Here is a 25530-nt window from a genome sequence, read left to right on the forward strand (position 1 = left end):
ATTCATTTAAAAAAAATGATCCTTGAAAACAAATTCACTTTGCCATCATATTTCAAACATATTTTCACTTTTTTTGACTTCCAATTCATCCATCTGTCTTAGGTCACTTGGTTTGCCATTATTAGAAATAGTTAAACATATACCTTTATATCAAAAAGTAAATTCTAACTACCCATATTATTTTGAGTAATTTTGAGTGTGTTGTCTTTTATACTGCTAGGCATAGACCTTCATTAGTGATAAATGCCAAAAACGGGTACCCACATTGCTACATGTAACAAAGAACATTATCAATTATGTAATGAAAAGCATAAGTGTGTACAAATACAGGAATAATAGATATAAGACATTAACTTCAGAAGACATTAGTGAATTTTACATTCTTTGGCATCATTAATGAATGTTTTGTTCGAATCCTACCTATACATAGAAAGAAACAGTGAAGCAAAATGAGGAGATAGAAGACTATGTTCCAAATTCCAGAATAAGATAAAATCTGAGAAAAAGATTGAAATAACATGGAGATAAACAACGTACCTGATAACCAGTTCAAAGGAAGGATCATAAACATGTTCACCAAACCCAAGAAAAGGGTAGATGAACACAGTGAGAACTTCAACAAAGAAATGGAAAATAGAAAAAAGAACCAATCAGACTTGAAGAGTACAATGATGGAAGTTTAAAAATACACTAGAATGAATCTATAACAGATTAGGTGATGCAGAAAAGATCATCTACCTGGAAGACAAGGTAGTAGAAATCATGCAAACAGAACAACAACAAAGAATTAATTATATTTTAATTTATTTTTATTTACTTTTATTGTTTAGAGAGAAAAAGAATGCATGAATAGGCAGAGGGACAGGTCAGAGAGAGAGAGAGAGAGAGAGAAAGAGAATCTGAAGCAGGTTCCATGCTCAGTGCAGAGCCAGATGTGGGGCTCGATCCCTTGACACTGGGATCATGACCTGAGCTCAAATCACGAGTTAGAGTCTCAACTGACTGAGCTACCCCAGTGCCTCAATTCTACAAAACTTTTAAAGTGAGTTAATACATCTTCATCTTAAATTAGTCAAAACTGATGACAGTGGAAAGTTTCCAAATCCATTCCATATGGACAGCATTACCCTGAAATCAAAACCAAACAAGGACACAACACACACACACACACACACACACACACACACCACATTATATGCCAATATCCCTGATCAACATGCAACAATCCTCACCTAAATATTAACAAACTGAATTCCACAATACAAGAAAAGGATCTTACACCATGATACATGGGTTTATTCCACTTATGCAAGGATGGTTCAAGACCTGCAAACCCATCAACTTGACACACCACATTAACTGACTGAAAATCAAACTCATATGATAATCTCAATAGATGGAGAGAAAGCACTTGACAAAAATCAACATTCATTTATAATAAATACTTCCCAGAATGTGTGTGGAGAAGGAATGTCCCACCATATAATAAGGTTCATATTTTACAAACCTACAACTAACATCATTTGCAACAGTGAAAAGCCAAAAGCTTTTCCTTTCACATCAGGATCAAGATGAGAAAGTCCACTCTTACAGCATTTATTCAACTTTTATTCGACACTGGAGGTCCTAGACACAGAAATCTGAGAAGAATAAATAAAAGACACCCATGCTGATATGGAAAGTACTAAGAAGTCACTATTTGCAGATGACATAATTCTCTAGAAAAAAAAATATACTGAGAGACTATGCCGAAGAAACATATTAAAACTAATAAATGAAATCAGTTAAATTGCAGGATACAAAATAAAGAGAAATCTGTTGCACTTCTATACAGTAGTAATAAACTATGAGAAAGTGAAATTAAAACAATCACATTTATAATTGCATTTATAAGAATCAATTACCAAAGAATATTTTAACCAAGGAGGTGAAATTCTTAAACGCTGAAAGTTTAAGCTATTGTTAGAAGAAATTTGAGGATGACACAAAGAAATAAATAAGATGATATATACTGTGCTTATGGAATGGAAGATATGATATTGTGAAAACACCCATATTATGCAAAATGATGTATAGATTCAATGTAATCATTATGAAAATACTAATAGCATTTTCATAGAACTAGAATAAATACCTCAAAGTTTGTACGGAACTACAAGAAACTCTGAATACCCAAAGCAATCATCAGAAAGAGGAACAAAACTGGAAGAAACATATTTCAAAGTCTACTACAAAGCTCTAGCAATCCAAGCAGTATGGGACAACAAAAGACACATAGATCAGAGGAATGGAGTAAAAAGCCCAGAAATAAATCTGTGTCTATGTGATCAATTAAATGTGACAAGAAGGCAAGAAGGGACACAAGGGAAAAGAGAGTCTTCAGTAAATGGTGTTTATAAAACTGGAAAAATATGTGTTAAAGAATCAAACTTGACTACTTGCTTACACCAAACCCAAAAGAAACCTAAAATGAATTAAAGATGTAGGGGTAAGACCAGAAACAATAACTCCTAAAGAAAGCATAGTCAATGAACTCATGGAGATAGTTCTCATCCTTATTCTTTTGGTTCTGTTTTCATAGAGAATGGCAGCAAAATGAAAAATAAACAATATGGCAAACCACAAGGCATTTGCCCAGTCAAGGAAACTGTCAACAAAACAAAAAGGCAACCTACTGAATGGGAGATGATATTTGCAAATGATATATTGGACAAGGGGTTAATATCCAAAATATATGAAGAATTCCTACATCTTAACACAAAAGGAATATAAACACGTGGTTAAAAAATGGACCGAGGACCTGAATAGATATTTCCTAAAAGAAGACATCCAGATCACCAACAGACATGTGAAAAGATGCTCAGTATCACTTATCATCAGGAAAATTAAATCAAAACCATAATGAGATAGCACCTCACACATGTCTGAATCAAAAACACATGAAATAACAAATATTGGTGTGAATGTGGAGAAAGGGAATCGTACGGACTGTTGGTGGGATTTTAAATTGATATAGTCACAATGGGTAACAATATGGAGGTTCCTCAAAAACTTTTCTCATTTTTTGACTCCATTGATGGACCAAGAGGGTTTTCTGCTAAATGAAATGAAGCAGACAGAGAAAAGCAAATACCATATGATTTACCTAATGATGTCTAATCAAAAACAAAGAAACAGACAAATAAACAGACAAAATAAATAGACTCATATACAGAGAGACCAAAGCTGTTGATTTCTGTAGGGGGGTGGGGACAAGGGATGGTTGAAAGAAAGTAAGTGGCACAAACTTTCAGCTGTAAAATAAATAATTCACAGGGATGTAAATTGTTGTAGACTCTGGGTCTAAAGTTCTCTCTTTTCTGACAAGAGAGGGGGACACAGGATGGAAAATGAGAGATGGCTAATGTCCAGGAAAACACAAGAGCTCCGAATAAGGGTCCTTGCCCCATTTTTATTACAGTCAGAAGGCTTACAAACATGGTGACGGATGTGCACAAAGAGACAATGAATCTGAGAACATTAACTTGTGGACGTGAGGGAAAGGGGTTCTTGAAGATATTTGGGGTTAGGGGTTTGGGTTAAAACAAAACACAATCTGGGCGCCTGGCAGTCGGGAGGAAGGTTGTTTACAGCGGACATGAGGCATCACCTCTGTATATCTTAGCTAGTCTAGGGGATGAGGCAGGAGGGGAAATACCCTCAGAGTTAACAAGGCACCTTTTTTTTTGTTAATCATCTCTGCTCTGGGCTGCTTCACCTGGAGAACTGCGATCTATAGCCCAACTTACCTGTTTACCTAACTTGGCCCTTTCTTCTTGTGAAAGCATCTTTCTGCTCTAGTACTAAATTGGGGGTGTTTCCACCCTGAATATCTAATCTTGTTTATTTCATATACCTACGTTCTATATTGGTGCCTTTGCCCCTCCCTCTCTATTCTGGGGGCTCTGCACCCCCTCTCTATTCTGGGTTGCCTTTGCACCTCCCTATTCATGGTTGCCTTGTCTTGTTTACCCAAACTTACGTGAGAGCGTCCTTTGGCTTTGTATTTCTTTATGCCTTGTTAACCCATTGGTGTAAGCCCAGGGGATTCCTAAGCTTATTTCCCACAGTAAATCACAACATAGAGAATATAGTCAATACTCTTATATTACTTTTGTATGGTGATGGGTGATCATGCTGATTTATCACGATGATGATAGCATAATGTGTATAAATGATGAATGATTATGTCTACACCTGAACTTAATGTAATATCCCATGTTAACTACACAGCATGAAAAATAAATACATGAAAATGAAAATAGTATTGTCAACCCATTTTACAAAGAACAAAACAAAACAGAACTACAGACCAAAAGAAACATACAGGTAAATATGCCCACAATTAGTAGCATATCAAATCCAACAATGGCAAAAAGCAAAAGAATTCCATTGATGCAAAGTAGGTAATTTAGATATAAAGTTTTATTGCTTGGATGTTCATGTTATTTAATTGTCTTTTAAAAGTATTTTCTCTGCCCTGCCCCAGTATTTTGAGTTAAGTGAAATTGTTAAACATTCATTAATTTTTCCCCTACATAGTAAGACTTTTTTTATTTATAACAAATATTCCTATTTAAATACAGACACCTAGTTACCATTGGAGAATGAATAAGTAAATAGCATGAATAATTATTTAATATTCAAATCTCTGGCATGATGCTGCTGCTCAATATTATTTTATGTTTTATCCTTCCCACAGGCATTTATTTTTTCCAGCAGAAGCTTCAATATCTTATTTACATATAATATAAATAGAATGTAGATATATTAAAAACAAAGGTAGAAAAATTGAGCAGATAAATCCAGAAATTGATGTCTTTATGGCAGTTAAAAAAAATTGAAAATGTAGTCATTCTTCACTATTAGTGTCAAATATAATTAAATGCCTGTGGATAGGTTGATGAGTTTAGAATATTTTCAGTATAATAGAAATGACACATCAAGGGCATAAGAAAAAGAAGCACATAATATATAGATGTAGCAACCTTGCCTAAAAATAACACTTAAACATCAAAGATATTTTACACAAGGCCTACCGAAATGCTCAGTGTTTGTCATGCAGGTGGAAACAAGGGAACAACCTGGGGGTCAAGTCTCTGACCCCAATGTGTTGTGGAACATAAAATTTGTCAGAGGCCTTTGCTGAGGCACAAACTAAATGACACACTGCAAGCTCAAAGCCTCTACATTCTGGAGGTGTGTGAGGAGATAAAGTGTCTTTAAAATAGGCCAAGGGTAAGAATTTCCTGTTCAAATTTGAAGTGACACATTGATGTGAAATCTACTTTTTCCACTATTGCCTCACTCGGAGGTCCCACAGGGCCAGCAGTCTGTGAAGGCCACAGATATTTTCTGTTTACAAGAGGAACCTGGTTCCCTCTGGACGATGCGTGACTGGCCAGCAGAAGGTATGTGTCACCAGGGTCCTGCCTTTCTAGTAGTCACCCCAGTGAGTGGGAGATTATAAATGCTGGTGGGATGCACCTGAGGCACAGCTAATATACAATGAAATCACAGAGAACATTGGTATCTGTATTCCAACAATTCAGGGTAACAAACAAGAATGAGCATGAAATATATCAGAGATCTGAAAATATTCAAATTCTTACCTGTAGAGAAGTCGTGAAGAGCATATGCATATGCAAAATTGGGTTTGCATGTCAAGAGAATTTTGGGTGCGGTCACATAAGCATCATGACAAAGGACACTTAATTTGGATTTGTCATCAATTGTCATCAAGGATGTGTTACACATTATTCAATGTTTACCCGGCCTTCAAAAATAGATTCTTAAAATGAATCCGTTATATCTTTATGATACATCTTTATGACCTTTATGGTCAAATGTAATGCCTCACACATTCACTTTGATAAAAGAAAGCAGTTTGATTTTTCATAAAATGCAAGTGAGGTACTCTCTGTAAAATGTTAATTTAAACTTAACTGTAAAGAATCCAAAGAATTTTTATAAAATTGAACAAAACTTGGCCAAGAAAGTTACTCAATACTGAAAGACACTCCTGTGTGATGAATTATCTTCCATGGTCTAACGAGGTGAATCAGTAATGATGAATGGTTATGGTGTTAAAAAAATAAAATAACTAATATATTATTGAGACCCTACAACAGAGAGATTGAGTTTAACTGCTTTATATGCATTATATTTTACATATTTTATTTCCTATTTTAGATTAGTAAACCAGATAGCTAGACAGGAAATAATTTTTAAAGGTGGTACTTTGTACTTGGAGAGACGGGAGTAATTCCAGAGTTCACTGACTGCACAACTCCTTGACTGAAGTCTGAAAACACATTTCTGTGATTTATTAGCATAACTATACACCTAGAGCTGCCATCACTGCCTTTGAAAACATAGAACTTTCTAGAAGCTTGTGACAAATGTGTGCTTTCATAAATGATCTACCCATTTATTCATCATTTTATGATTTCATATCTTTGCCACTAAATCAGTTGTCACTTTCTGATGTTAAGTCCGCTTTTAAAAAATGCTTTGTTTCTTTCTGTTTTCACCATTGTTCCTGCTTTGGGTAATTTTAGTGTGTCATGTAACATTTTGCAACATATAAAATATTTCTTCTAAAATTTAACGATTCTCACGACTCCATAGATGTTCAAAATAAAATATTGCTTTGATAGCAATATTTTAGTAAAGATATCTAAATCAAAGGCATTTGCAACAGGAAATTCCAATATATGCTAAAAATAATATTCTCCCGTCTAGAGCATTTAATTTTTAACCAATAATGGCTTTCACATTGTCAAAAAATTGGTGCAACACTTTTGTTTCTCATACAACATTTTAATTTTAACCTGAATATTCTAATACTGTTGAAATATGTCTGTGGAAACTCCTTACATTCACGAGGACAGTATTATTCATGAGTTCCTTTCTTCACTAATTTAGTGCCTTACTTGTTTTCCATCAGTATTATTACGCTATTATTGTAAAAAAAAAAAACATTTGTGCTATCATGAAACACTTATTTCAAGCTCTGTGGAAGTTAGTACCAGATTTTACATTATTCAACTGCAAATGAGGAGTATCCCTCACCCTGCACCCCACACGGTGTCACTGTACTAGCAATGTCGTCAGCACATGACACACACTCTTGATCAAGACCTTCAGGGCAGTTTCATCCACATTGTAGCTGACACTACTCAGCTGCAGACATGAACAACCAAGGCGTGACTTATGCGGAACTCCATCATGCTAAGGGCTCAAAAAGACAGCAAGTGCAACCTAAGGGCACGAAAAGTTCCATTTCAGTAACTGAGGAGGAGATAACCTATGCAGAATTGAATCTTCAAAATGCTTCTCGGGACCTTCAAGGGAATGGCAAGAACTCTCCCCGCAAAGGTAAAAAACATTTAATGCAGACAAGTATGTCTGTTTTAGGATTTGAAGTTGGGGTGTAGGGGTGTAGGGAAAGAGTAGGAAGTGATCTCACATAGTTTTCATTTGTGAAGACCAGAGCTGGAGGTTGGAATATGGTATTGTAATTGAACGCATTGGTATATTCTGAGAGAAGATTCCAATGAGAGTGATGGGTTTGAGGTGCAGGTTATTGTATGTGATTCCCTGTGCATTGTCAGTTCTCTTGCTTGTATATCTCGTAAATGATTGTTTCCAGGCATCCTTTCTCAGTGTTTGCATTTCTCTTCCTACTACTCACCATCATGTTCAGAGAAGCTCATTGCCGGTATCTTGGGAATCCTCTGCCTCGTCTTGATGTCCACTGTGGTAACAATAGCTGTTATTCCCTGTAAGTACGTGTTTGAATGACTAAAAGGGAATTTTTCACTTTACTGATTATTAGTTTCTCGACATATTGTATAGCACTTTGAATTTATTATCTCATTTTAATGCATGTGTGCTCTAAGTGTGGAATGATCATTTAGAGGTTATCTAACGTAGAAATAAGAGAATAAATACAGGGAGAATTAAACATATATTTGTATTTAATAACTCAAAGGCAACTCATACAAGAGACTTTATGGTGAAATATGCATGAATTCTTGAGATTGCTTAAACCAAATATTGTAAGAGATGGTGAAGTTTCGTTCTTTAAGCTTTTGAATTGTTCCCCCCCCTCCCATGTTCATTACTTTATTAAATTTGTCTGGTAAAATAGCACACCCAATTTTAAAGTAAGAAACTCAACTTATTATGATTTATTTTATTTATTATTATGTTTTTTGAGAATTGCTTTAATGTTCTAGCTACTGAAGGACCAGAGCAGAACAAAACATCCCTGGAAACAATGATCCAGAAAGGTACAATATCCCTTGCAAAATTCTACTATTAGTTTAGTGTCTTTCTATCTCTGTCTTAAGGTAGGTAATAATGATTATAGGAGAGTATTACTTCTTAGACAACAATATGAAGAAATACTCATTTAAAATCACCATAGCCATTGTTACCAATTGCTTCACATTTCCTCCTCCTATAACATGATAAAAGATAAATCATTCCATAAAGCTGATTTTGTTCAGTGACTCTCAGGACATGTATTGATGGACATTTTTCTGGTTGCTTTATATGGGCACATAAATTAGGGGATGAAAGCCTGACTCTTCTCTGAGTGTGTGTGTGTGTGTGTGTGTGTGTGTGTGTGTGTGTGTGTTTTGTTTTAATTTTACCAGCTTGTGAGGGTCTACGAATGTTATGTACACATATGTGTATCCATATACACTATGTAAAGTTTCATTTTGTAATATTCAAAGCTTTTTGGATAATATCTCACAATCTCTCTCCAGCGTGTCTCTGTTGTCATTGTCCGAAAGAGTGGTTTACGTATTCCAACAATTGCTATTACATTAGCACTGAGGGAAAATCGTGGAATGAGAGTTTGACGACCTGTGCTTCTAAGAACTCTAACCTGCTCTACTATGATGATGAAGAGGACAAGGTAAGTTTTCAAATGTTTCCAGATTCTATTAAAAGCTTGTCAGTTAATGGGGCGCCTGGGTGGCTCAGTCTATTAAACATCTGACTTCTACTCAGGTCATGATCTCAAGGTTGGTGAGTTCGAGTCCCAGATCAAGCTCTGTCAGGCTGACAGCTCAGAGCCTGAAGCCTGTTTCAGATTCTGAGTTCCCTGTTCTCTCTGCTTCTCCCCTGCTCATGCTCTCTCTTTGTCTCTCAGAAATAAGTAAACATTAAAAAAAATTTTTAAAAGCTTCTCAGTTAATATTATGCTTCCAGAATTCATCAATAGTTTTATATGTATTTGTCGTTTATTTCTTTTAAAGTCTTTAATATCCCATGGTTTGACTTTCTGACACATTATTTATACTTTTATACCTTGAATGTACATTTGATAATTTCCAGTTCTTGCTTTTCATAGAAACCTGTTCTTCTGGAAATGCTCTTTTGTCTGAAATTAACTTTACTATTTCATTTTACAACACATCAAGGAAACTAGACATACGATCGTGCACATTGATTACAATAGACTTAGAATCACACAATTCTAAATTACATCATGAGACAGAAGTTTAGAGCCTTTATGAGGCCTGCCCATTTTCATTTTATGAAATATCTCTGCTTCTTTTGGGGCTGTATATCAATGGAATCATTCAGGGTGCATTTTTATGTGTGTCTCTCTTCTCTCCCAGGTGCTACTTGCAATCCATCTATATTAACACATTTGTCTATAGTTTGAGAATTTTCACTGCTCTCCTATGAATATGACATGTTAAAAACCATTCTCAGAAATTTAGTTCCTTTTTCGCATGTGGGTATTATGAATTATTATGTTAAGAAAAGTCTTTTCTTTGTCTTCCTCCACCTATCATATTTATAATCACTTATTACACATAGCGACATATTACATAGTATATTTATGTTATATAAATGTTATGGGTTTCATAATAAGATAAAAGTGTATACCATAATTGTATTTACATATGTTCATACTACACTACCCTGTAACCATTAGTATGAACTTGTACAGTCATGGATATGTGTATATTTCAATATATTGAATTATCTCTACATTTTTCTATTTTATTGTGTAAATGTACATTATAGCAAATCATCCTTTGATCCCAAACTCCATAAAATTAATTAGTATGTTCTGATGGTTATAAACAATACCATTTACCTGGGTTGTAAAGCTTAAGGCGATTCTGTTTTGTGGGATAAGAAATGCTGGGTTGTGTCTCTTGCCCATTTCTCCAGGGCAGTGTCTTCTTTTCTCTTCTTAAAAGTCGCTGTCATATTTTAGATACGAGCTCTTTTTTGAGATTTTAAGATGCAAATACTTGTGACATGCATTTTTGCTCTCATATTGGAGTCTTTTAATGATCAGAATTTTAATGTTCCCATGGTCCTACTTAGCGTTTTGTGTCTTCCAATGATTATTAGGGATCTATTTCAGAAGTTAGCCAAAGTTCATGAATATGATTTCCGATATTACTTTCCTTGATTTACCTTTTTCTGTATTTCTTTATGGTTTTAAGGATGCTTTATGGTTTTAATTATGGTTTATGATCCAATTAGAAATTATTTTTAGTGATGCTATATTTCTGATGCTGTGAGATAAAAGTGAAGGTTATATTTTTCTAAATTATGATCTTATTGACAGAGCATCATATAGCAAAGTAGGTCTTTTCTTCATAAACAACTTCATATACCTAAAGTTGTATATAGGTACACGTATGATCTAATCTCCTTTATATAAAGAATATAGATATTATATATCTTTATACAGATAATTGTATATTCATAGATCACAGTCTATACAGCCCATCACAACTCACGGCAGTTTGAGTAAAACACAGAGACTTATTTGCCTCTATGGACCCTTACCGTGTCCTATTTATACTATAAGTGCCCTAAGTATTTCTCTACTTACATTGAGAATCACATGGATGTTACAATTTTGCTTCACTGATAATTTTGCTTCAAATATCAAACAATTTAGAAAACCCAGTGAAGGAAAGTCCATTAGACCTAATGAGAGTTTTATTCTTTCTTTTGTTCTCATTTTCTTCCTGATGATTCAAGAGGCCTTCTTTTACCAATTTTTCTCTTTAGGAGTTCTGTCAGAGCAGGTCTGGTGGTGATACATTTTCTCAGTTTTCCTTTATCAGAGAATGTCTTGATTTCCCCCTGCATGCCTGTTCATTTTTTTGGTGGATAGTCAATGCCTTTTATTTTTTTATTTTTTAATAAAAAAGTGTTTTTTTTTTTTTTTTTAGAATCACGCAGTTCGTGTCTAAAATTTTCTGTCTTCCTGGCACGCCTCTTTTTCTGTTATTTTGACCAGAGAGAAAAAATATTTTGGAGACTTCGGTGTGTACCTGTTGATGTCTGTGGTTTGCTAGGCTCTCTGACACCAGTCTACGTGAGGTAGAGGGAAATTCCGGGGAGCTCACCACCATGCCATTCCTCGGGTCTCCAGGGCTGGGATCTGTCAGCTTTCTCATTAGCTTTCTGAATCTTATGTCATCTTATGTGTAACGCTCAGGGATTGTAGCTGTATTGGCGGCAGGAGTAGGGAAAAGTCTATCCATTCCGTCTTTCCAAAATAGAAAGTCGGGTCTGCGGTGGCTTTCATTTGAATGCTCCTAAGATTAACAGTGTTGGACCTATTTTTCTGTACTCACTTGCCATCTATACATGTTCTATATATGTTTGGTGACATATCTATTGAAATATTTTGCTAATAGTTTTACTTTTTTTTCATTGTATTTTGAGAATTCTTTATGTACCCTGGGGGCAAGTCTTTTATTGGATGTATGGTTTCTAAGTGTTTCTTCACAAGTTTATGACTGTCTTTTCTCTTCCAAGAGCAGATATTATCTTGACGAACTACACTTCATCAATATCTTCTTCTATGGATCGTGTTTTTGGTACTCTATAAAATCTCTGGCCAACTGTAGGTCATGCGTTTTTAATAAAAGATTTGAATTTTTTTATGTGTGATCAATTTTGAGCACTTTAGTGTAGTATAAAGTATATAATCATTAATCATATTTGATACTCCATTGTTTCCAGAACATTTGTTGAAAAGACTATACTCTCTCCACTGAATGACTTTGCATTTTTGTGCAATTGTGCATTTCGTATTGTGTGGGTACAAATGTTGCCCTTTCTCATCTGTGTAATTAATGTCCTTATGTATTTTTATGTCTGTTTTGTACCTTAAAAATCGTCCTTTTTATTTTAAATGTTTCTTAATTTATTCTGAGAGAGTGAGAATGCCAGCAGAGGGAGGGGCAGAGAGAGAGAGAGAGGCAGAGAATCCCAAGCAGGGTCCATGGTGTCAGCACAGAGCCTGACTTAGGGCTCCATCTCAGGAACCATAAGCAGTAATCAAGACTCAGAGGCACAAATGACTGATCTACCCTGGTGCCCACAATATTGTCCTTTTTTAAACTGTGAATTTATTCAAGTTCATTTTCAGAGTTATGTTACCTATTCGGGATCGTTGCATGGATGTTTCCTATTCATTTCTATCTTTGTAAAGGTTTTATTTAATGTTTATTATTTATTTATTTATTTATTTTGTGTGAGAGAGAAAATGCATGGGAGAAGGTCACAGAGAGAGAGAGAGAGAGAGAGAGAGAGAGAGAGAGAGATGGAGACAGAATAACTTCCCAGAAGGTTCTGCTCTGTCAGTGCAGAACCCAATGCGGAGCTCAAACTCACAAACCCTGACATCATGACCTGAGCCCAAATCAAGAGTTGGACACTCAACCAATGAACCGCCCAGGCACCCCTTTAGAAAGGTTTTTTAAACATAAAGAGAAATATTAGTTTTATCATTTACCTTCTGTATCACGGAAATCACATCGATTGATCTTCTTTGCTAATGTGATAAATGAAGATTCTTTATGGCATTTCAAATGTAAATACAACATGGTACTACTTCAATAAATCTACTTATCATTGGCCCACTATGTAATTTCCTTCTTTTTTTAGTATTCCCATCAAAATGTATATGACACATATTTTATTAGCCTCCTTTTCTGACCCTACAATGATTTCTTTTTGCTTTTTAAACTGGCATTACATTTTTCTTTATTCATAAACATCTAAATACTTTCTAACTGAGTGTGAAAAATTTTCTGAATTACAGAAAAAATTGTTAGAAATTTTATATTTTTTAAAATATTTTAACGTTTATTTATTTTTGAGAGAGAGAGAGAGACAGAGCATGAACGGGGGAGGGGCACAGAGAGAGGGAGACACAGAATCCTAAACAGGCTCCAGGCTTTGAGCTGTCAGCACAGAGCCCCATGCAGGGCTCGAACTCACGCACCCGCGAGATCGCGACCTCAGCCGAAGTCGGATGCTTAACAGCCTGAGCCATCCAGGCGCCCCCTGTAGTAGACATTTTAAGACACTTCTGATATTTTTATATCTATTTCTTTTGGTTCACACGTTGTATTTGGTAGGATTTTTTCCAGTGTTCCGTCTAGTTTTAAATATATTCGCATTTCTTCATAATATCGTCCTCTGATACTTTTACTGTGGTACAAGGCACATACAGATGGGTCACATGGTACACGTGCCAACAGATGGCCGAGTTTTCAGTGTCACCACTGCGTGGAATGAGAAAATGAATATTACCAACACTGAGAAATGCCCCTACCAACTTCTTGTCTGCCTTTTAAAAACACTTTATAGAAATAGAATCATAGAGTATGCATATTTTATGTTTAGCATTTTCAGGCGAAGCCAAACTTGTGTGGTTCATCCATATGTAGCTGCATGAAGTTGTCAATGGTCCACATCTCTTTGCTGTTCTGTTGTTGTCGGATTGTCCTACGTTGCATTTGCCCATTCTATTGCGGATGCTCTTGGATATTTGGGTGTTGGTCATTTGGGGCTGCTTTGAGTTATTCTACTATACATCCTTCACGATCAGCTTTTAGCTAAATGTGTGTGTGTCATTTCTTCCCTCTATAACCTTACCTGGCTCCTCTCTTATAGCTGCTTGAGAGGGAAGCAATTGAGATCGTGCATTGATAACATTCTTCCTTTGTGTGTGATTGACAAAGGTACCCATTGTCTGTAAACACTACTTTAGCTTCATCCTAAAAGCTTTGATGTATTTTCAGTTTATTATCATCCAGTACAAGGTGATTTCTCTCATCCAGTACAAGATACTTTCCAAGATTTCATCTTTGAACTGTACAAGTTTCAGAAGTCTCTCACTTTCCACATGTTAGGAAATTTCCCAGATTTCTTTTTTTATTTTATTTAAAATTTTTTTTTTCAACGTTTATTTATTTTTGGGACAGAGAGAGACAGAGCATGAACGGGGAAGGGGCAGAGAGAGAGGGAGACACAGAATCGGAAGCAGGCTCCAGGCTCTGAGCCATCAGCCCAGAGCCCGACGCGGGGCTCAAACCCACGGACCGCGAGATCGTGACCTGGCTGAAGTCGGACGCTTAACCGGCTACGCCACCCAGGCGCCCCTTTCCCAGATTTCTTTGCATTGTTTCTTCTCATTTGTTTCCTTGTCTTCAGAGGAAATACTTTGAATATTTCCATGCTTCCATCCTTAAACTTTTTGATCCCTATGGATGACCTAGAACGCTTTCTACATACGTCAGTGAAGTCAAGCTGGTTCCACTGTTTTGACAGTCTTCCATAGTCCTCCTGCTTTTGTGACAAGCTGGTCTTACTTACTGAAGGAAGAGATTTCAGTCTTCAGCTATACTCATTGAATTGTTTACTTCCCCTTCGAATTCTGTCAGTTTCTATTTCCTGTGTTTAAGGGTTCTGTTCTTAGGTAAATAATGTATGTTTTTAATTGTTTGAACTTCCTCTTATATTGACAGGCTTAACATTTGGAAATGTTTCTTGTACTTTCTATTAATATTTCTTGTTTTAACAGCTGCTTTGATATTAGAACAGCCATTTCTGCTCACATCTTTGCTTACTGGTAGTAGGGTCTACTTTTTGTTATCCCTTTATTTTCACCTCTTTGTGTCTGAATCTACAGTGTGTCTGTGACAGACAGTATATAGATGGATATTACTCTCTTATTCAGGATGACACTTTCTATCTTATAATTGGAATATTTATTTAATTCACATGAGTATAATTACTGGGATATTTGGATTTAGGAATCGCATTTGCTATTTATTCTATACTTATGTCTTGTTTTCCTCTTCCACTTTACCTCACATCTTTTGTATTGAACATATGCTACATTAGTGTTCCATTTTACTTCCTCTACTGTTGTCTTTAGTATATTCTTAAGTTATTTCCTTAGCAATAGTTGTAGGTATTACAAACCTATCTTTTGTTTGTTTTTGGGAATGATGTTGGCATCTCACATTGCATACATCTAATGCTGACAATCTGTTCATTTGATAAATTTATGTATTGCCATATGATTACTATGGCTATGTTAGATAACACTGTTTCATGTCACATATTTATCATTTTTTGTATGTGTTGAGAGAAGCTAAGAATTGGTCTAGGCAACTTTGAAGTTTATAATACAGCAATATTGTCTGTAATCATATGTTGTACATTACACCTCCAAAAATTATCTATTAGCTATAAATTTGTATTCCTTTTTAAAAAAAATTCAATGTTTATTTATTTTTTGAGAAAGAGGGAGAGAGACAGACATGAGCGGTGGAAGTTCAGAGAGACAGGGAGACACGGAATCTGAAGCAGGCTCTAGGCTCTAAGCTGTCAGCACAGAACCCGACGTGGGGCTCAAACTCAGAAACCATGAGATCGTGACCTGAACCGAAGTCGGATGCTTAACCGACTAAACCACCCAGGAATCCCGTAAATTTGTATTCTTAAACATCTTCACAAACCCCCAACCCACAGTCCCTGATAAACGCATTCTAATCTTTGTTTTTACCAGTTCAGTCTATCAGATTTCATGCGAAAGACAATGCAATATTTGTCTATTTCTGTGTGATTTTCGTCCCTTAGCAAAATGCCTTCAAGGTCCATCCATTTGTTACAATGGCAAGATTTCCATCTTTCACCTGGTTAAATAATATTTCAGTGTGAGTGTATGTGTGTGTCTGTGTGTTTGTACGTGTATATATATCACACTTTCTTCAACTTTATGCCGGTTGCCAGATACTCAGGCTCCTTCCATTTCTTGGCTATTGCACGTAATGCTGTAATGAGCATGGGTGTGCAGCTATGCCTTTGAGCTGCTGATCAGTTACTTTGTTTATTTTGAAAAAAATTTTAATGTTTAATATTTTTGAGGGGAGGAGCGGCAGAGAGAGAGGGAGACACAGAATCTAAAGGAAGCTATAGGCTCTGAACTTTCAGCACAGAGCCCAATGTGGGGCTCATCCATATGAACAAGGAGATCATGACCTGAGCTGAAGTTGAACACTCTCACGAGTGAGCCACCCAGGTGCCCCATTGATCACTTCCTGTAAACACATATGTAAGAGTGACGTACTATTTTCCATTGTGGCAGAATCAATTTACATTTCCTCCAAAGGACTGAAGGAATTGCAATCCCAAAGGATTGCATTTCCATGATTCTTGATATTGAACAACTTTCATGTACTTATTGGCCATTTGTATGTCTTCAAAAACATGTATACTGAGGCATTTAGCCCATTTTTTACATTGGATTTCTCTCTTAGTTTTTATTCTGTTGTATGAGTTCTTTATATATATTGGATATTAGTCCTTTATCTGATATTGGTTTACAGACATTTTCTTCTCTTCTCTCCATGATCTCTCAACTATTTGATTCTTTCCTTTGCTGGGCAGAAGGTCTCTAGTTTAATGCAGTCCCTCTTTTCTTTTTTAGATTTGCTGTGATTTTTCTGACTTATCCCTGAAATCATTACCTACACCAAAGTCAAGGGTCTTTTTCCTTTTGCTTATACCAGTGATTTTCTATTTGTTATATATTTTAATGTTCACAATTTTTGTCTTTTTGTTTCAATTGAATGAATTCTTTTCAGCATTTCCGTAGGGCACATTTAATTTCTTCTGCCACATGGCTTTAAAAACCACCACTGGAGTCATGCTGCTGCTTTCCCCTGACTGCCATCTGTGGCAAGAGTTGAAACTTTGATACACCATCCTCTAGGATGCCGGGAAAGTCTTTATCTCTTCTTCATTTTTGAATGACAATTTGCTGAGTAAGGCATTCTTGGTTGCCATTTTTTTTTCCCCTTTGACCACTTTCAGAATGACATCCCATTGTCCATTGTCTCCTGATTTCTACAGGAAGAAGATCTTGTGAGATGATCCTCTTTGGGGTCTGCTACGGCAAGCTGACCTCAGATCCTTCATAGCGGTATTGGATCTGTTGCCCAAGATCAGACACAGATGGAACTACCAAAGCAACTGGCTTTTGGTGCATAGGTTCATTTGTTGTGGCTGTGGTGCTGGGGTCTCGGTTAGAGACATGTGTAGATATTCCACGCAAACTGTACCTGTGTCTCAGGGGCTCACCATTGCGACTCTGGCTAGCAGAGGATTGTAGCAAGTACAGAGGCCCTGGATGACAAGGTTCATTGGTGACTGCGGCCATGGGCAGTGTGTGGTAGTAGCATATGCTGGGGATGGGGAGTCCTAGTTTCTACTCTGTCCCAAGTGGCAGTTCCAAGATAGCAGCAGCATGATCCAGTGGTGGCTTGTGAAAGCCATGTGTCAGGACCCAAGGATCTGGACACAGACCTCTAGATTCTTGGTCTCCAATGACAGCTAAGGCTTTAGGGTGGAAGTTGAAAGCGTGTCGGGAGATGTAGCGGTATAGCAGCAGCAATGAGGATTCAGAGCCCTACAGCTGGACCGGAGAGAAGAGACTCAAGGCAGTGGTGACTTGGCCTACCAATGCAGGGTCAGAGCCTTGAGCTACCATAGGTGGAGAAAAGCCTTCAGGTGTTAGCCATGGCAGTTCAGAGTCTAGGCCTGGGAGGTTTTGGGGTTCCAAATAGCAAGAGCATCCTTTGCAATGAAGACACAGGGTCATTAAATGGAACATGGTGAGTGGAGCTCGAGGCAGCAAATATCTGCACCCATAGTGGCAGTTAATGCACACCTTAGGATCTGGGGTCAGGTCTCAGGAAACAGCCCCAGTAATGTGACACAATGCCCTAACCTGGGACCAAGAGTGGGCAAAAATCAGACGCAGTTCTAGTCTTGTATACACGACGTGCTATGGCCCGAGCAGAATTGGAGCCCTTGAAGGCAAGTCTCATCATAGCAACACCTCCAGCCTCTGGGAGGAGGTGTAGAGGGCACGCTCTGGGCTGCTCCAACAACTGGGATTAGAATGGATGGGCCCCTTCTGTTGCAAAAGCTGCAGACATCCCCATAGTTGAAGCTTAGTGGGTTCTCCTGCTCCCTTTCTTTCCATGAGGTGACTCTCCATGAGGGGATTCCTCCAGGTGCCAAGTGGCTCTCAGCTGCAGGGTTGGGTGATGCAGGCCAAATGCTTCCTTTGCTTTCCATGGGACCATCCTGGATTTTTAATCGGCCCCAGATTTTTGGTGTTTCTTTGTTGTCTAGAGCTTTCCCTGAGCCGTTTTTAGTTTGAAGGTGTTTAGTTACTGTTCTGACTGATTTTGTGGGCAGATGAGCATTATGACCTACTAGATCTCCACCTTGCTCATGGCACTCTTTACATATATACAATTAACTGATTGTCATCTCTGCCCCATGAATCCTGACTAATTTCCGATAAAATATAATAATTAGCACTAACAAGCTCCTTTCCACCACCTATTGTAGGTATGCCTCAACTTTCCAAAAATTTGGATTACCTCACTTTGCTTCTCTGAAAGCTCTCTGAATACCAGTTTTTTCTGAACAACAGAAATCTGAAGGGGATTTTTGTGTTTAGGACAAAAGGCGAAAAGTGAAAATTGTGTTCAGGGCTAGTTTTACTGTTTAGTGTCAGCTCACACTCCAAGCAGCAAGATTCGTCCTGTCAAGTTCATTTCTCAGAAACTATATACTCAGTATATCAGTATCAAGCATAGGTTTGAACTGTATTTTTGAGTGTCTGTGCTTCATCTCAATTTATTTTTTGTATCCACTCACAAGGCGTGTCTTGAGGTGTCAAGAGCCTAGGGAGGTTATATGTGTTATGGGTCTTTTGGGGGTGGTTGTTTTTTATATCAGGAAATGCTCTATCATTTTTCCATCTAAATCAATGTTATTTCCTTTTTCACTTTACACCATTTCAGCCTTGGAAAGTTTTCATAGGAACAATCTGCTTTCAGAGGGAACGGGAAATCCGTCCTTCTACCCTCGTTGTAATGAGGCCAGCTAGCACTGGTTACTGCACACCAGTTACTCATCAACGTACCTTCTCTGCTTTCATGATTTCACATTCGAGACCTGAAATGAAGCATTCGTGGTGACTTTGCAACACAAATGTTAGTAACTGCTAATATATATAAGGCATATGGTATACATCCGACCATACAGTGTTGTAAAAATGGCCTTGATAATCTTCTTTCTCAACATAATTCAGAGAGAAAAATACACAGGTTTTGAAATTTACTGACACATCTGTCGTTTCTGCTGATCTCTATTCCTCCTTGTGCGTATGCATTACCATCTGCATCAGTTACTTTTAGCTTGAAGAACATTTCTGAAAGGCAGGTGTACTAAGAAAAATTGTTAAGTTTTGTGTTTGATGTGGGGTCTTTATGCATCTTTTCTTTCTGAAAGACAGCTTTGCTGAATTATAATTCTTGTTTGACAGGTCTTTTTCCTTTGTTTTCTTTTGTTTTGGGTTTTTATGTGTGTGTGCGGGGAGTTGGTTTTGTTGTTGTTGTTTTGTTTTTTTAAGTATTTTCCTGGTGAAACTTATCTATTAATCATATTGTTATTTTCCTAAATATAATGAGTTGTTTTTCTCTTTTTCTTGCTGTGATCACCTATTTTTGTTTGGCTTGCCTTTCATGTTATTCTTACGCTGTTGCAAAAAAAAACAAAACACAACAAAATGACATTTACCACATTACCCATGTTGAAAAAATAGACTACTTTGTTAGAGAAGTTTTAGTTTCATAGCAAAACTCAGACATAGCACAGAGGTTTTCTGCATTCCCCTACCGTCTGGGTGTCAAGGCACAAGCAGTTCGTAGACTCTCTCATTTTCAAAATCCCTCCGTGGGCGGTTCACTTGCTACAACTGTTAAACCTGTACTGACACCTCTTTATCACCCAAAGTCCATTGTTCACTGTCAGGTTTACTCTTGATGTTGTGCATTTTAAATGTTTGCAAAAATATATAAGGACACGTACGGAGTTATACAGAATAGTTTCCTGTCCTTCAAAATGCTCTGTGCTCCACTTATCCATCCTTCCTTCTCCCTAAACCCTGTCAACCACTGATGTCTTTACCGTCTTCATAATTTTGTTTTTTCCAGATGGTGATACAGTGGGAATCATACAGTCTCACATCTTACATTGCATTTCGCTAGATCATGCATCCTAACCAACGTAAGCACACGTTAGGAGTGTTAACTATCACATTGTTGCCTAAAAGATATCTAGAAATTTCACCTTGTAAAACGGGAACTCAACTCACTGAACAATAATTCCCGTTTTCCTCTTTCCCCTCAACCCTGAGCAATCACTCTTCTACTTGCTCTGTCTATCACTTTTACTACTATGGATACTTCATATAAGTGGAATCATACAGTTTTATTTTTTACTTCGTATGTAGGACTGGCTTATTTCACTTAGCATAATGTCCTGGAGTTTCATCCATACTGTAGTAGGTGATAGGATTTCCTTCCTTTTTACAGCTGAATAACATTACAGTGTTATGTGTATACCACGCTTTCTTTCTCCATTCATCCCTTAGTGGACATTTGGGTGGCTTCTACCCCATGGCTCTAAGGAATAATGCTGCAGTGAACATGGGTGTATGTATATCTTTGAGATCTTGCTTTCAATTCTTTTAGATAGTTTCCTACATTTGGGATTGCTGATTCATGTGGTAATTGTATTTTTAATTTCTTGAAGAAGCTCCATACACGTCTTCATAATGGATGACAAATTTACATTCCCAACAACCGTGTGTGAGTCTCCGCCTTTTCGACCTCCTCACTGACACATTTTTATGAAATGTTTATTTATTTATTTTGAGAGAGAGAGAGAAAGAGAGAGAGCAAGCAGGGGAGGTGCCAAAGGAGGGAGAGAGAGAGCATCTGAAACCAGATCCACGCCATCAACAAAAGCCCGATGCAGGGCTAAACCCACAAACTGTGAGATCATGACCTCAACCAAAGCCAAGATTCGGACTTTATCAACTGAGCCATCCAGGTGCCCCGACACAAATGTGTGTGTGTGTGTATGTGTGTGTGTGTGTGTGTGTGTGCATGTTGCATCCATCACAATGAGTGTAAGGTGATAACTCATCGTGAATTTGATTTGCATTTCTCTACTCATTAGCTATATTGAGCATCTTTTCATATGATTTTTACCATTTGTAGGTATTCTTTAGAACTTTGTGTATTTCATTTCTTTACCCATTTTTTAATTGTGTTTCTGGTGTTTGCTGTAGTCATTTCTGACTTGTAGATTCCTTATGTATTTTAGATATGATTCCCTTGTTTGATATATGATTTGCAAGTGGTTTTTTTTCCACTCTGTATTTTCATTGCTGATCATGCCGTTTAATGCACAGAAATGTTTCAGGTTGATATTGTCCACTTATCTACAATGGACTTTTCCTCTTGGCTCTGTGGTTTTGGTGGCATAGCCAAGAAATCATTGCCAAATACAATGCTGTTTAATATCCCCCCTTCTTTCTTTGAGGAACTTGATAGTTTTACATCTAAATTTATGTCTTTAGTTCATTTGGAGTTAATTTTAATATACAGTGTAAATGTAAACATCCAACTTCATTCTTCTGCATGTGGGTAGTCAGTTTCCAAACACCCTTTGAAAAGGTCCATTGTTTCCCTATTGAATCGTTCTGGCATCCTTATGAAACCTGATTAGACCGATTATACATGGGTTTGTATCTGGATATTTTTAAGGGATTGTTTCCATGGGGATTTAAGATCTGTGTCTTTCTTTTCCTTCATCTTGCTGCTTGTATCCTGTTCCAGTCAGAACCATTGTGCAGGGCAGGTGTATGGATTCTGTGGTAGATAGTGTGGCGTAAGGCTGATGGGGGTGGAAGACGTGTCACCCAACCCTGATTTTCACACTGACTTAAGTCACTTCACAATCCACTGTGTTCCCTCAAGACTATTTCTTTGTCTGTATTTGCCAGTGTTCTTTGGTCATTTCATTATGATGTCATGAGACGTGGATTTGTACGTGCTTATTCTGTTAGCACTTGCTACGTCTCTGGTGTCTATAAATATTTTAAATGATATTAGTAAACTGTTCATTCGTCGTACCTTACGATTGTTGTCCTGGTTTTTTTTTTTTTTTCTGCCTCTTTACTTCTCACGTTCTACTTAGCCTGAAAGTGGCTTTCCTGACACTGTTTTGAAAGTCTCTGAATTCTGTAAATTCTTCTCTTTTTTCTGTCTCAACCCAAGATATAAATAAATTTTGTTACCCCTCCAATTTCATCAGTTCTTTTCTATCGCCTCCCAGAGTTTCTGTAGAGAAAATTTAGTGAATTTTCCATTTCAGGTATGTATTTGTTCACTCAGATTCTCTGTGGTTTCTTCATATACTTTTATTTGTCTATTGATATTTCCTACTTACTAAATTACTGCCATCACATGCTCCTGTAATTATTTCAACTAAGTTTTCTGTATAGTTTACATATCTTTATAAGTAGGACTTTTAAATGCTTTTTTCTAAGATGTGCAACAATTACCCCATTAGAAGTTTCTATGACTATGCTTTCCCTTTGTTGGAAGATATTTTCCAACTTCTCTTTTCATTGTTTAACTTTTTATGTAGACACTTTTTAAAATACAGCTTAGTATATATGCATTCTGTTTCATTTCTCCTAGATTTACTATGTTTTTTTGTTGTAAAAACTTTATGGCAGCATCTTCTCCACTGAAGTCTGTTTGCTGATAGTTTTCTTCAATTTTTCGGTGTTCTTATTGCTTACCTTTATGACCTTGTGACTTTGAAGCCTTGATGTTAATTACTAGTTTTTTGTCTGTTTGTTTGTTTGTTTAAGAAAGGATGTGTTCAAATACTGCAGGTCAGTACAGCTTCCACGTTCTGCAGTGTGACCTCAGTGCCTGTGTGTGAATGCGGGAGGGGACTGTTCAGACCTTTACTCTCAGTTCCCAAGTCTCCTTCTGCTCTTACTTTCTCCTGGGTTCCTCTTGGTCTCCTCTCCATGTGTGTCTATTTTTTCCATAAGCTAAGAGTGTTGGAGAGCCAATGTCAACTCTTCCATTATATTCTCACATCCAGTATCTTTCCATTACATTTATGGGGGTCACGGTGCTTGACACAAACATTGCAACCTCCGACCAGGACAAGTATGGGTTTCTTCATCATTTCCGAGCGAAATCAGCACTTGGAGCTGAAATTCAATGGGTACCCGTCCCCATCCCCAGCGCTGATCAGGTGTCCCCCTGTGGCGCCAGCACCCTTGCTCTTTGCAGTTTCTCCCAGTTGTAACATTTCAGTCTTCTTATCACCGAGCCAGGGGTGGGCAGGTGGGGAGACACGGGAGCATCCTAGGCGAGAAGATGACAAATGTGCTTCTGACTTGAATCTCCACTGTCCATATTTCATAAGTTACTAACCTTTGATCCATTTTCTAAACTCTGAAATTGTTTTCATGGTCAGTTTGTCCTCTTCATTTAGTCCTACTAAGTTAATTTTATACTTTTGTGTCCACTGTGTGACATTATATTATAATTTCAAAGTGTCTACAAAGGAAGAAAGGATGAACTTTTTGTGTTATTACAGAATTCAAATGAGAATAAGAGCTTGTATTTGACTCCCAATAAATTTTATTTTCTCATAGTTTTTGTTGAATTTACTCTCTATTACACCATGGATTAGAGGCTCCCAGAGAAGCAATCATAGTTCATCTGTGCAGCCAAAAGCCTTAACATTTTCTTCCGAAGTGTAAGTCCCATGACAACTTTTTATTTTATGCCTCACAAGAATTGTTCTTAGAAACAAAAACAGCAATTTTTTGAACAATAGGATAAGCACAGTAGTTGAAGGTTTTCCAGAGAAAAATGGTATGGGAAATCTTGAGATGGAGATATATAAGTATGAGTCAAAATGGATGGTTTATTCCTCAAAATACTGTGGTACATAGTAAGAGATATAAGTAATCTTATGGTAAGATTAATGAGATTTAATTCTCTGTATTTCAGGTTGTCAGTATCTTCAGAGATTGACAAGAATTGTCCATATATCAATTTTCGTACAAAACAACTTTATTTTGAACCGTGCACAATAAGAAGACGATATGTTTGTAAGCACCAGGCATTTTAGTTACCTCATTTTGGTAGAATGCAGTTTCACCATTGATAAGGAATCCATCACTCATTACTTCAAGCGCCATACCATTGTTTTAGTTGCACATTTTGAAGATAATGTTTTTTAGTGTAATTTTAGATTCACAACAAAACTAAGAGGAAGTTGCAGAGAACCCTCTATTGCCCCTGTCTGCACACGTGCATGGGGTCTTCCATTATCACCATCATTCACTAGAACGTTTCATTTTTTATCAAGGATGAATCCGTATCGTTGCATATATATCACCCAAAGTCCAACGTGTACCTGAGGCTTCATTCTTTGTGGTATAGAACTGTTTCTCAACAGGTATATATTATTTGTTTCTTATGCTTTTGCTATTTAGTAACATTAATTATATGTATATGTCTGTATATATATATATATATATATATATATATATATATTACAAATCATGATATTATTGTAAAAACTCTCAACAAAGTGAATAATTCTATTTGTATTTCCAAGGTAATTAATTTGTCCTAACCCTTAAAGGACCTCAAATGAGGATTGAACCACCCAGGGTGACGAGGTTATCAGTCAGAAATGAGTCAGGAGACAGAAACAAGGGGACACTTGAAGTAAACATTTATCTACTTATAAGAGAAAGCTTACTAAAAGGAAAGGATAGTAGCTAAAGAAAATTACAAAGAATATCCTAGAATTAAAGGACGGATCACTGAAGCCATGTCTACTCTCTGAAGATGGGATTCAGATGTCATTGAAGACGATGTGGCTACACACAGCTTCACGGCTGACAGGCTCACTGGATTGGCCTGGGACAGATCAGCTCCACACTCCAAGGGCTGAACTTGGTGAGGAAGGATCTCAGGCTGTGACTGGCAAACAGGAAGAGCTCCCTGTCAGAGCGTCAGGAGGAAAGACCAGAAGACAGGAATCTGACAGATTACCTACAAGAACTTGCTGGAGGACAAAAACACGTGACTTCCTGCAAGACTGCAACTGGCAACCAAGCCATGGCCGCCAAAGGAGAGAAAACACCATGAAGCCAGGAAGAAGAGCCCTTTCTGCTGCACTGGCTCTCCATTGTCTTTTACAGACAAAAGT

At 37.1% G+C, this 25530-nt stretch overlaps 1 protein-coding gene across 1 annotated transcript; it reads left to right on the top strand.

The window, feature by feature from the left end:
* The first annotated feature begins 7115 nt into the window (after positions 1-7115).
* Positions 7116-24758, top strand: LOC147579328 (NKG2-A/NKG2-B type II integral membrane protein-like). Its single transcript, XM_086714089.1, has 6 exons — positions 7116-7419; positions 7748-7825; positions 8283-8336; positions 8820-8971; positions 23957-24060; positions 24318-24758. The coding sequence occupies exons 1-6, from the start codon at positions 7233-7235 to the stop codon at positions 24436-24438; spliced, it is 696 nt and encodes a 231-aa protein (XP_086570215.1). The 5' UTR covers positions 7116-7232; the 3' UTR covers positions 24439-24758.
* Positions 24759-25530: the final 772 nt, after the last annotated feature.

This window comes from Puma concolor, chromosome B4 (assembly GCF_028749965.1).
Source record: "Puma concolor isolate L17-30 chromosome B4, mPumCon1.1.hap2, whole genome shotgun sequence".
In the NCBI taxonomy this organism is placed as follows: domain Eukaryota; kingdom Metazoa; phylum Chordata; class Mammalia; order Carnivora; family Felidae; genus Puma; species Puma concolor.

What these genes read in the sequence shown, in the direction of transcription:
- LOC147579328 (XM_086714089.1), top strand. Translation starts at nt 7,233, where the DNA reads ATGAACAACCAAGGCGTGACTTATGCGGAACTCCATCATGCTAAGGGC. An exon ending in CAAGAACTCTCCCCGCAAAG is followed by an intron (nt 7,420 to 7,747) that starts GTAAAAAACATT and finishes CATCATGTTCAG; the next exon opens with AGAAGCTCATTGCCGGTATC. An exon ending in ATGATGATGAAGAGGACAAG is followed by an intron (nt 8,972 to 23,956) that starts GTAAGTTTTCAA and finishes ATTTTCTCATAG; the next exon opens with TTTTTGTTGAATTTACTCTC.